This window comes from Triticum aestivum, chromosome 6A (assembly GCF_018294505.1).
Source record: "Triticum aestivum cultivar Chinese Spring chromosome 6A, IWGSC CS RefSeq v2.1, whole genome shotgun sequence".
Lineage (NCBI taxonomy): Eukaryota > Viridiplantae > Streptophyta > Magnoliopsida > Poales > Poaceae > Triticum > Triticum aestivum.
The window spans coordinates 456797031-456809339 of record NC_057809.1 but is presented as its reverse complement, the minus strand read 5'-3'; the positions used below and the strand labels follow the sequence as shown (position 1 = coordinate 456809339).

General features: G+C 47.6%; 1 protein-coding gene across 1 annotated transcript; it reads left to right on the top strand.

Moving 5' to 3' along the window:
• The first annotated feature begins 649 nt into the window (after positions 1–649).
• Positions 650–5278, top strand: LOC123127885 (benzyl alcohol O-benzoyltransferase). Its single transcript, XM_044547738.1, has 2 exons — positions 650–1205; positions 4369–5278. Exons 1-2 carry the CDS (start codon positions 759–761, stop codon positions 4981–4983), a joined length of 1062 nt encoding a protein of 353 aa, XP_044403673.1. The 5' UTR covers positions 650–758; the 3' UTR covers positions 4984–5278.
• Positions 5279–12309: the final 7031 nt, after the last annotated feature.

Genomic DNA, 12309 nt, shown 5'->3' with positions numbered 1-12309 from the left:
GAATCAACGCATCACAAAGGATCAAAATCCACATAACATACATGATCATGACGGGTATCGTAGCTTCAGCACAAGGATAATAACGAAGGATTCTACACCTTTGCTAATCTATTCATTAATGAATGTATGACAATGTCATGCAATAGATCATTTATCTTTTAACCGAGCAAATAGCAAGGGACTATAAATGACTGAGCTACATCTTAAGATTGATGAAGCCACTACAGACGCCTCGTAGTCGATAGCAACGTCTCCTCTCCACTGAACGAACTTCGTTGAAAAGACTGAAATAAATCTAGAAAAATGTGAGCATCAGTGCCAAGCCTAAGACATGAACCCTGATGGGCTGATTTCACCATCGAGAATCTAACCATTCGAGTTACACTTAGCTCGTGATATAGAAGATCTCTCCGCCTCTAGTTTTTGTTGTTGCTAAAACTGACCAAATAATGAGCTAGGGTAACATAAACAGATATTTTTTGACTCAAAAAAGCGTTGACGAGGTGGACTTGGCTAAATCCAAACGCACCGTGGAAGTTCTTGCCCTGGCATTGCTGATACACATTGCCATCGGCGCCCGCAGCATTTAATATTGGAACAATCCAGTCGTATTTACACCATCATATATATGATATAAATAGGGGACCTCCTCTGTTCCAGACATCCACCAAGTAGTACAGCAAGCATATCCTTGGACGAGCCGTGAAACCCACCAGGCCACCGCCGTCGAGGCGCACGCAGCCGACCGAGCTCCAAGAATGGCAGCCACGCCGGCGTCGCCACAGGTGCACATCGAGTCCGTGCAGACGGGCTTGCCGACTCGCGTCGTCGAGCCCGACAGGACGCGCGTCATAGCCGTGGCCGCGCCGCCGCTCCCGGCGACCGCGCTGCAGCGGCGCCTCCGCGCGGTCTTCTACTACCGCGGCGACGACGCGCCGCTGGAGGAAGGTATATTGGTAAAGGAGTCCCTGGGCGAGGTGCTGTGCTTCTTCCCGGAGATGGCGGGCAGGCTCCGGCGGCACGCCGACGGGTCGTGGGAGGTGAAGCTGAACGACGCCGGAGTGAGGTTCCAGCAGGCGACGGTGGAGGTGACCATGGAGGACTTCCTGGCGGACAAGGAGCGCGCGCGTAAGGAGGCCGCGCTGGCGCCGTGGGTCGACGTGAGCGCGGAGGATCCTGACATGTGCTCGCTCCTCTTCATGCAGGTATATGCACGCGCACCAGCTTCTGACAATGTTTAAAATTTCGGCTATTTTTCTGAACTGTAAGATCGACGTCTAACCATTATATTGTTCTAATATATGTTTTACAAAAATAGACACAAGCATCTTGCTAGATTTGCACACGTCATTTGGATTTAAAAAAACCTTTAGTTCTGAGAATCAGCAAAAATATTTATGATGAAAGGTATTAGCAAAAAAAATTTAGGCCACACAGAAACAAGTTGGGTACGATCCAGGACCGGGTGGTGCCTGGATTACAGGTTGATTGCTAACGTAAACATCACAAACATAAAGGCTCGCAGCCGGAGCTTCCCTTTGAGATAGTGCAACTCAAGGATCAGGAACAAAAGAAAGATACTACAAGTCACTGACAGTCCGGTAACTCGTATACCGGCGTGTACGTAAGAGCAACTTCAATTGAACGACCTAAACGGACACAGATTTTGTCCCTTTTTTATCCGTTTGGGTCACCTGTCCGCGTGTCCGTATCCGTCTTTTTATTTGGGTCGGTCGGTGTGTCCAACGGGCGCCGGATGCATTTTAGACATGTCCATGTCGTCATTTCGTCGAACACTTGAAAGGCGAGCTCCGGCATCACCTCGCCTGCCGCGCCAGCTCGCCGCTGCTGCCGCAGCTGGCCCAACCCTGCTGCTACCGCCCCGCAGCTCTCGCCCGGTCATCCAACGAGCTCCCGCCCCGTCCCGGGCGGCCGGGCGCGGCGAGGCGAGGCCGCGCCAAGTCGGGAACGAGCGCGGCGAGGCAAGGCCGCAGGAGTCAAGAACGAGCACTGCCGGGTACGGCGAGGCGAGGACGGGCACGGCCGGGCGCAGTTGAGAGCGGTGAGGCAAGGCCGGGGCGAAGCGACGCCGCGGCGCGTCGACGACGGGCGGAGCGAGGTGACGCCGCGGCGCGTCGACCAGCGGCAGCTGGCTAGCTAGCACGCGCGCGACCAACGGCGGCTGGCAGCAGCACCAGCACGCACGCTGGGCAGCGGCGGCTAGCTAGCTAGCACGCGTGCCGCGGGCAACAGCACCAGCATGCAGTATTGACCAACGGCGTACGCGCGCGGCCATCTGCCGATGGTGCACGTGGTTGTAGGACAGCGACGACGAGCGCTTGGCCGCGCTGCGCCGGCAGCTGCTTGTGCTTGGCAACGGGAGGAAGAAGCGACGCCTCGCTCGTGATGGAGGCCGAAGCAGCCGGCGCCATGCCCGCATCTGCAGAGAAAAGGAGGAGAGAGACGGGGGTGGGATGGGTGGGTGGCCCTCAATGACAGATGGGCCAGTGTTCGCATGCAGGGGGGGGGGGGGGGGCGGACGAGGAGGCCACAGAAAGCGTCTCCGACCTAAATGTGTCCCACATTTGAGATGAAAATGGGTCCGAGCAGACACAAAACGGACAGCGAGCGGACACTGTGTCCGTTTGGGTCACCCTGTTAGGCCAGCTTTCATATCCGGAAGACCCAAACAGACAAAATGAGTCGCCCCATTGGAGTTGCTCTAAGAGCGCGCGAGTTTCTTTAACCTAGACCAGCCAAGAACTCTTCGGGAATCCTTGCCCAGTTCATGGCGCACCTGATTAAACACCAGTATAGATAGCGATATGACACCAGTATAGTCCGTGAATTCCGAGTGAGGCGTCGCAGAGACCGGGCTTCAGGGAGCCCGTTTTACCAAAAAAAAATCAAAATATATTTAAAAGTTTCAAAAAATGCCAATTTTTGTTGTACAAATACATATGCATGTTCTTTAAGTATGTATAAATTTTCAGTAACTAATTTGATCATTTGAATGCTACACAAAAAAGACAAAAATCTGACACAAATACAACAAAGAAAAAGCCTATTTTAATCTGTGTATTTGTCTTTTTTGTATACATCACATATGGATACATATGTTTATGAAAATTTGTACACGTATACTTTAAGTATATGTCTATATGAAAACATTTTTTCAGATTTTTTTGAGTTATGAAAAATGTATTTTGGCTGAGAAATGTATATAGAGCTCAGTGGAGCTCGGCCTCTGCGATCACTTTTCGGTGAATTCCCCCCTGCCAAACAGAAATGACACCCATTTATTTACCCACCCTACATCTGGGAACCCTAGTAAGTACACATCTGAGGTTCATGTTCGGCATTTATAGCGGTGTCTGACTGGCTGCTCGGCTAACCAGTCAAATCAATATATACGTACATATGTGTGTGTATTTCGGCCTAACCTAACTACCAAAAATGTTCATCTTCTTTCTTTTCTTTTGTGAACGAATAAAAAAGTTCATCTCTAGCGAGTAGCGACCATCATCACCGTTGGGTAGTATACCTCGATCCTCTTGCTGGAAATGTTTTGTCAGTTAGATGCGGTTGCACGCTTGGTTCTTTTCGGGCAAGAAAATAAAGTGGTCTCAGTAGTTGACAAGTTTGTTAAAAACCGGCTTGCTGTTTGTTGCACATGACGTCTGCTACATGACCTCCTTCTTCCCCTAGCCAAAACCAGCTTACTCTTTCATGGCCGAGTCTTAGACCAAGTAACCACGCATTTATATGGCCGATAAACGTCGCCGACCAAGTTAAATATGCCGGTACCAACAACAGAGACATCCATCGGCCGCGGCGGGCGCCATGCATCATGTGAGTGACGTCTGGGGAATGCAACCCATTCAATGGCCAAACCTAATAACAACCTGACGTGTTGAATGCGATTCATTCAATGCAGTGCACCGTTGAGCGGGCGTGCCCACTCGTCCACGAGCGACACAGTGGGCCTCTATTCCACGCTCTACAGTCTTACTACTCCCTTCATTCCATAATATAGTGCTTCCTCTATCCCTGTATTTTAATTTTAACCGTAAATTTAACTATCAAGATCAATTGTGGCGGAAGCAAAAAATTATATCAGTGTATTCATATTCAAAAGAAGTTTTCAATTATATAATTTTTTTCTCCCGCCGCAGTTGGTCTCGTTGGTTGAATTTATGGTCAAAGTTGAACCTCAAGAAGCGCAATCACACTGTATTTTAGAATGGAAGGAGTACTAATAGGCCGTCGTAACATTCACTTTTATTCCCGTTTATTCAAATTATTATTATCCGAAAAAAAGTGCATGTATTCTGGTGGCCTGATCGACCTCGTGTGCATGCGCTGCAGCTGAACCGGTTCCAGGGCGGTGGGTACGCCATCGGCGTCAGCTGCACGGTGCTGCTGTCCGACCCGCTGTCGCTGGCGAGGTTCCTCCGGGCGTGGGCGCGCACGCACGCCGAGATGAAGGAGCAGGGCAAGGTCGCCCCCACGCCCATGATGCAGTACATGGCCTACTTCCAGCGCCCGGAGATCTGCTGCAAGCGCATCCGGTCCTTCCCCGTCCACTCCGTCGCCGCCGACGGCATCCACGCCCAGACCGTGCTCTTCAGGGCCGCGGCCGGCGACCCCCGCGCGCTCGCGGCGGCCTGCATCGACCGGGCGAGCGAGGAGCTCGGCGCGGACAGGCCGTCGCGCTTCACGCTCGTCGTCGCCCCCGGAGACCCCGCCCGCGGGGCGACGACCGTCGAGACGTCGGTCACGGCGGACGGCCTGAAGAAGGGCGGCGCCGGCCACGCGCTGGAAGCTGCGGAGTGGGGCGAGCTGGGGCTCGAGGAGCTGACCATCAGGGACGTCAAGCCCGTGCATGTGTCGTACAGGATCGTGTCGGGCGGAGACGAAGGGCTCGTCGTCGTCATGCCCGACGGCGATGGTTTCCTCATCACGGCCACTGTTCCGAAGTAGATACGGCAAGACAAGAAATATTTACTGCATGCATATTTGTTCCGGGGACTCAAATAAGCCAATGTTAGCCATCGATATCCACAAAAACTAGTATACTCTACTTCGAACAAATTTCTCGTAGCGAATCCAATTTTTTTTTTGCGAAATATTATTATTTTTTAACTAGCCAAGTGGCCCTCGCATTATCTTAAATGTGTCGAAACTCGAAAGTGTATACAAATTCCCCGCAAAAAGAAAGTGTACACAGATTGAATTACAATTTGATGGTTCTAATCCCATTTGATTGAACTATATATATTTGATCAGCTTTAATTTGCGGATGCATAATTTGAACGTTCCATTTCCAAAAAGAGTACCACAATTATAAACATGTGTGTTGTATGTACGTGACATTAGATTAGTACACACCAAAAAAGAAAATTTAGAGCACACGCTTGAGGTTGTTCTTATTTGATGTTAAATTGGTCTATGAAGGCAAAATTCAGATTTGTCGGTTGTTCATAATGTAAAAAGGTGATTTCAAAAATCTATCATTTTCTGGATCTATTAACTAAGAATTTTGTTTTATGTGGGACTTCTAGCTTGATTTTCTTTTTTGGTTGACCATGTGCTTTTACTATAAAATTAATATGGTATATTTGACCATGTGCTTTTACTATAAAATTAATATGGTATGGTATGCCAGGAAAATACTTGAGCCAAATTTATTTATATTTTGAAATGTGGAGCATAACGATTAAAACCACACATCACTATATGAATATTTGTGCCGGTGCTTGTACGTTTGTATAACTGTGACGGTTGCTTTATATAAAAAATATGGCGAAAGCTTAGGTCCAGAGACATATATCCTCCTAGAACCTATATGGGCTTATGTGTGTGAGAAAGATTGTTAACAACATCCTCTGATCTTTCTAAGGCATGTTATGCTTATAAGCTTGATCTTTCTAAGGCATGTTATGCTTATAAGCTTGATCTTTCTAAGGCATATGACCGAGTGGATTGAGAGTTTCTGGAGAAGGCTCTACCCAAGTGGGGTTTCTCGCACAAGTGGGTTTTGGATGATGTCGTGTGTGTGCTCAGAGAGATATCCAGTGAAGTTTAATGGGAAGCTCCTGAATTCTAGTGAAGTTTAATGGGAAGCTCCTGAATTCTTTCTCGCCATCACGAAGGCTTTGTCAAGGTGATCCATTATCTCCGTTTTTGTTTCTCTTTGTGGTTGATGCTCTGTCTGCTCTTGTTAATAAAGCAATTACGGAGGAGAGTTTGGAGGGTGTGAAGATATGTAGACGTTCACATGTGATATCTCATCTATTATTTGCAGATGATTCTTTATTGTTTTTCCAAGCCTCTGAGCAGCAGGCCACGATTGTCAAAGGTTTGTTGAACACGTATGTAGCAACTACGGTCCCACTTCGAAGTGTTTCGTCCTATTTTCTGAAAACTGCTCAGAGTCGGTGACAACTAGGATTGGAGGTATTCTGGGTATCACAAAAGAGGTTTTCGAGCCAAAATACTTGGGAGTTCTTGTGCCAGAAGGAAGGATGCATAAAGGGAGAGTTGGAATAACTCAAGCAAGTCTTAGAAAGAGAATGGTCGACTGGAGTGAGTAATTCATTTCTTTAGGTAATAAGGAGATTTTAATTATCTCTGTTGCACACGTGATTCCCATTTATGTTACGAGCGTTTTCAAATTGCCTTTTTCCGTCTGTGATGATCTGACACGTATGATGAGGAAGATTGATGGGGAACTAGGAAAGGAAAGAGGAACATGGCTTGGCTTAGTTGGGATAAGATGCCTCTTCCAAAGTCTAAGGATGGTATGCGGTTCAGAGATATGCGGGCTTTTAATCAAGCCTTGTTAGCTAAACAAGCTTGGCGATTAATTAAAACTCCTGATAGTTTATGTGCTGGCCCTGCTTCGTGCAAAATATTATTCAAATGGGAATCTTCTAGACACGGTATTTTCGGATAATTCTTTGCGTGCTTGGAAAGGTATTGAATATGGCCTTCAACTAGTGAAAAATGATTTTATTTGGAGAATTGGTAACGGGTCTATGGTGCGTACATGTAACACCCACGATGCGGCTATATCTCCCACATGTCGGAGCACGACTTAGAGGCATAACCGCATTGTAGGCAATGTCACAAGAGGGGTAATCTTTACACATCCCATGTACTGAATAAGAAAAGAGGTACATAGTTGGCTTACACTCGCCATGTCACACGATAACACAAATATATCATTACAATCATCCAGATACAATCAAGGTCCGACTACGGAACCAAAATAAAAACAACCCCAAATACATAATGTCCCCGATCGCCCCAACTGGGCTCCACTACTGATCGTCTGGAAAGGAAACGTAGTATCGTCCTGAGTCCTCATCGAACTCCCACTTGAGCTCAGTCGTGTCTCCTGAAACGGTATCATCAGTCCCTGCATCTGGTTTTGAAGTAATCTATGAGTCACGGGGACTCAGCAATCTCACACGCTCACGATCAAGACTATTTAAGCTTATAGGTAGGGTAAAAGGTATGAAGTGGAGCTGCAGCAAGCACTAGCATATATGGTGGCTAACATACGCAAATGAGAGCGAGAAGAGAAGGCAAAGCACGTTCGAGAAGCTATGATCAAGAAGTGATCCTAGAACAACCTACGTTCAAGCATAACACGAGACCATGTTCTCTTCCCGGACTCCGCCGAAAAGAGACCATCATGGATACACATGCTGTTGATCCATTTTAATTAAGTTAAGTTTTGGGTTTTCTGCAACCGGACATTAACAAATTCCCATCTGCCCATAACCACGGGCCCGGCTTTCAAAAGTTCAAATCCCTGCAGGGGTGTCCCAACTTAGCCCATCACAAGCTCTCACGGTCAACGAAGGATATTCCTTCTCCTAAGACGGCCCGGTCAGACTCGGAATCCCGGTTACAAGACATCTCGAAAAAGGTAAAACTAAACCAGCAAAACCGCCCGAATGTGTCGACAAATCCTGATAGGAGCTGCACATATCTTGTTCTCAGGGCACACTCGGATGAGACATCCTACGAGTAAAACCAACCCTCAAGTTGCCCCGAGGTGGCCCCGCAGTCTACTCGGTTCAGACCAACACTCAGACGAGCACTGGCCCGGGGGGGGGTTAAAATAAAGATGACCCTTGAGCCTGCAGAACCCAAGGGAAAAAGAGGCTAGGTGGCAAATGGTAAAACCAAGGTTGGTCCTTGCTGGAGGAGTTTTATTCAAGGCGAACTGTCAAGGGGTTCCCATTATAACCCAACCGTGTAAGGAACGCAAAATCAAGGAACATAACACCGGTATGACGGAAACTAGGGCGGCAAGAGTGGAACAAAACACCAGGCATAAGGCCGAGCCTTCCACCCTTTACCAAGTATATAGATGCATTAAAATAGACAATGTATAATAGTGATATCCCAACAATAAACATGTTCCAACAAGGAACAAACTCTAATCTTCACCTGCAACTAGCAACGCTATAAGAGGGGCTGAGCAAAGCGGTAACATAGCCAAACAATGGTTTGCTAGGACAAGGTGGGTTAGAGGTTTGACATGGCAATATGGGAGGCATGATATAGCATGTGGTAGGTATCGTAGCATAGGCATAGCAATAGAGCGAGCATCTAGCAAGCAAAGATAGAAGTGATTTCGAGGGTATGGTCATCTTGCCTGCAAAGTTCTCCGAGTTGACGTTAGCTTGATCTTCATAAACGTACTCAACGGGTTCCTCGATCACGTACTCATCTCCCATATCTACCCAAAGCAAAATCACAAACAAAGGGAACCACAATCAACCATGGTGCAATGCGCAAGCAACATGATGCAAAACATGGCATGATATGCGAGATGTGAAATGCAATGCATAAGCGTGCTTCAGAAGGGAAAGATTGAACCAAGCCTCAACTTGGAAAACCAAGGGTGCCGCTGGAAAGATGAGTTGATTTCGGTCAAAATCGATATAAAGATCATCGGAATCGGATGCACGGTTTGCAAATGGCAAACAAAACAATAATGGCACAAAGCTGCGATTAACAGCACGAGGCCATCTAAATGCATCAAGAACAACAAGCTACTGCACTCTCACATAACAACAAAGCACATGGCAGTGATCCACTCAAGATGCTTGACAAAAGATGAACACTGAGCTACGGCTAAATCACACAATAGTAGGTTCAAACAAGCATGACAAAAGTGCAAAAGATATCAGGTTCACAGACTTAGTGAAAATAACATGGCAGGAATTAATATCAGGAAGCAATGTTTAGAACAAGATAACAACAAGCTACAGGAACATATCATGGCAAAGCAAGGCATGGCATGAAGCTACTCAAAGCATACAACAAAAGTCCCTTACTGACCATAAGCCAAAAGGGATCAAAAGATACAATGGCAACCATGTAAACATAACAAGTTTCGTTAACAGATTCACACTTAGCAGAAAACTGGAACATGGCAAAACAGATTTACGTAGGCATGTTTGCGAGCTCGATGCACTCACCACAAGGCATTGCATGACAAACTAAGCATACACCTAGCAAGTATACATGATGAATAAGCTAACCATGGCAAGAACACTCTCATAGCATGCATGGATAAACTACAACAACCTCGGCAAAATTGCTTAACATGTAAACAATCTGCGAGAAACATTTTATAGCAAAAGTAGAGCAAGATAGAGTCATGCTAGGGTGCTCCATAATTGCAAACAAAGACATGGATGGATAGAGCATAACAATATCTCAAAATCATCCTTACTGAACATGCTCAAAAGAGGCATGGATCACTCTGTAGCAACAAGAATACAAGGCATAAAAATATTATCAGGGAAAAGACTTGAAAGATTTCTAAGTCCCCGAAATCAGCAACATTACGAGAGCTACTTTTCATGCTTGTGCTAGTTACCACAAAGATCACAAAAATACATGGCATACACCCCTGTAAAGATGGCATGACATACTTCAAAACACATGTAGGGCTCAAGATCATAGGAGGCACACATTAAACATGGCAAAAAATGACAAATGTCCAATATTTGTTAAGAATCTGAAACTAACATTACATAGCACTCTTGCAACAACATTTAGGGCATCAATATGAACTCAAATGAACATGGTGCAATGGAATGAAATGAAGTACACATCGAGACAAACAATTTGATACGCTACACGCCCAAAACGGAGCCACGGATGCAAAGTTATGATGCGATGAAGTTGTCTAAAAATATGCAAAACGGGGGACTTAGTAGCAAAATCGACCTTCGGGATCTGGGGTTCGTCCGGGGCACGTGAACCGAGGTGTGGCCGGAGCTTCGCCGGAGGAGTGGCCGGAGTCGGCAGGGACGGCGGAGGAGGGACGGGGAGGCCGGAGATCGACGGATCCGGGCCGGACCTGCCCGGATCTGGCCGGAGACGAGGCCGGCGGGGGCAGGCGCGGCAGGAGCTTGCAGCAGCGCGACGATGGCAGTGGCGGCCGTCAGCGAAGGAGAGGGCGAGGCGGCGCGGGAGGCGACGACCGGCGCGGAGGCGCGGGCGGCGGAGCCGTGACGAAGTGGGCGCGGTCGCCACGTGTTGGCGTGGGAGTGGCGGCGGCGATGATGTCTGGCGCGGACCGGACGTGTCCAACGCGCGGAGGGGAACGGGGCTAGGTTTAGGGTGGAAATGACCCGGGATTTTTGGGGGAGATGCCTTTTTATACATAGGAGGAGCTAGGAGGCTCCAAATGGAGCACGGTTTTCGGCCACGCGATCATGATCGAACGACCGAGACGACGGAGGGGGTTTTGGTTGGCCTTTGAGCCACTTTGGAGAGGTGTTGGGCTGCAACACACACGAGGCCTTTACGGTTCCTCGGTTAACCGTTGAAGTATCAAATGAAGTCCAAATGGCACGAAACTTGACAGATGGTCTACCGGTAGTAAACCAAGGCCGCTTGGCAAGTCTCGGCCCAATCCGAGAACGTTTAACACCCGCACACGAAAAGAGGCAAAAGGGGACGCTGGAGGACATATAAGCGCCGGAATGCAAAACGGACAACGGGGAAAATGCTCGGATGCATGAAACGAACATGTATGCAAATGCGATGCACATGATGACATGATATGAGATGCATGACAAAGACAAAAGCAACACGGAGACAAAACCCAACAACGAGGAAATAACATAACCTATTGCCGGAAATGGCAAGAGTTGGAATACAAATATGGCAGGTTACATATGGGGCGTTACAACACTCCACCACTACGAAAGGATCTCGTCCCGAGATCTAAGACTGGAAAAACTCCGGATATTCAGAACGGAGGTGGTCCTCACGTTCCCAGGTGGCTTCACGGTCGGAATGATGTGACCACTTCACTTTCAGGAATTTGATAGACTTGTTGTGAGTCTTGTGCTCAGTTTCTTCAAGAATAGCAACGGGATGCTCATGATAAGACATGTCTTCTTGGAGATCAATCTCTTCGAAGTTGATGGTGCGGTCAGGAGTCTTGAAACACTTGCGGAGCTGAGACACGTGAAACACGTCGTGCACGTTTGCAAAGTTGGATGGAAACTCAAGTTGATAGGCGAGATCGCCTCTTTTGCCAATGATCTTGAAAGGACCCACGTATCTAGGGGTAAGCTTCCCTTTGATACCGAAGCGACGAGTACCTATCATTGGAGAGACGCGGAGGTAGACATGGTCTCCGATCTCGAAAGCCAAGTCACGATGCTTGCTATCATAGTAACTCTTCTGGCGCGATTGCGCGGCTTTGAGATTTTCACGAATGACTTTGCACATTCCTTCAGCCTCTGTGATCAAGTCATTGCCCAGAAGTTGGCGTTCACCAGGCTCTGACCAGTTGAGAGGAGTACGACACTTCCTGCCATAGAGAATCTCGAATAGGGCCTTGCCCGAACTCGCTTGGAAGCTGTTGTTGTAGGAGAACTCGGCACATGGAAGACAATCTTCCCACTTCATACCGAAAGAAATGACACATGCCCTGAGCATATCTTCAAGAATTTGATTAACTCTCTCGACTTGGCCACTAGTTTGAGGGTGAAAAGTTGTGCTGAAGCGAATGTTGGTGCCCATGGCCTTCTGAAAAGAATCCCAGAACTTGGAGGTGAAGATGCTTCCACGATCTGAAGATATCAACTGTGGAATGCCATGCAGAGAGACAATCCTGGAGGTATATAGCGCTACCAACTGAGCTGCTGTGATAGATTCTTTGATAGGAAGAAAATGAGCCACTTTAGTGAGCTTGTCAATGACAACGAAGATAGCATCATTGCCACGCTTGGACTTGGGAAATCCAGTCACGAAGTCCAT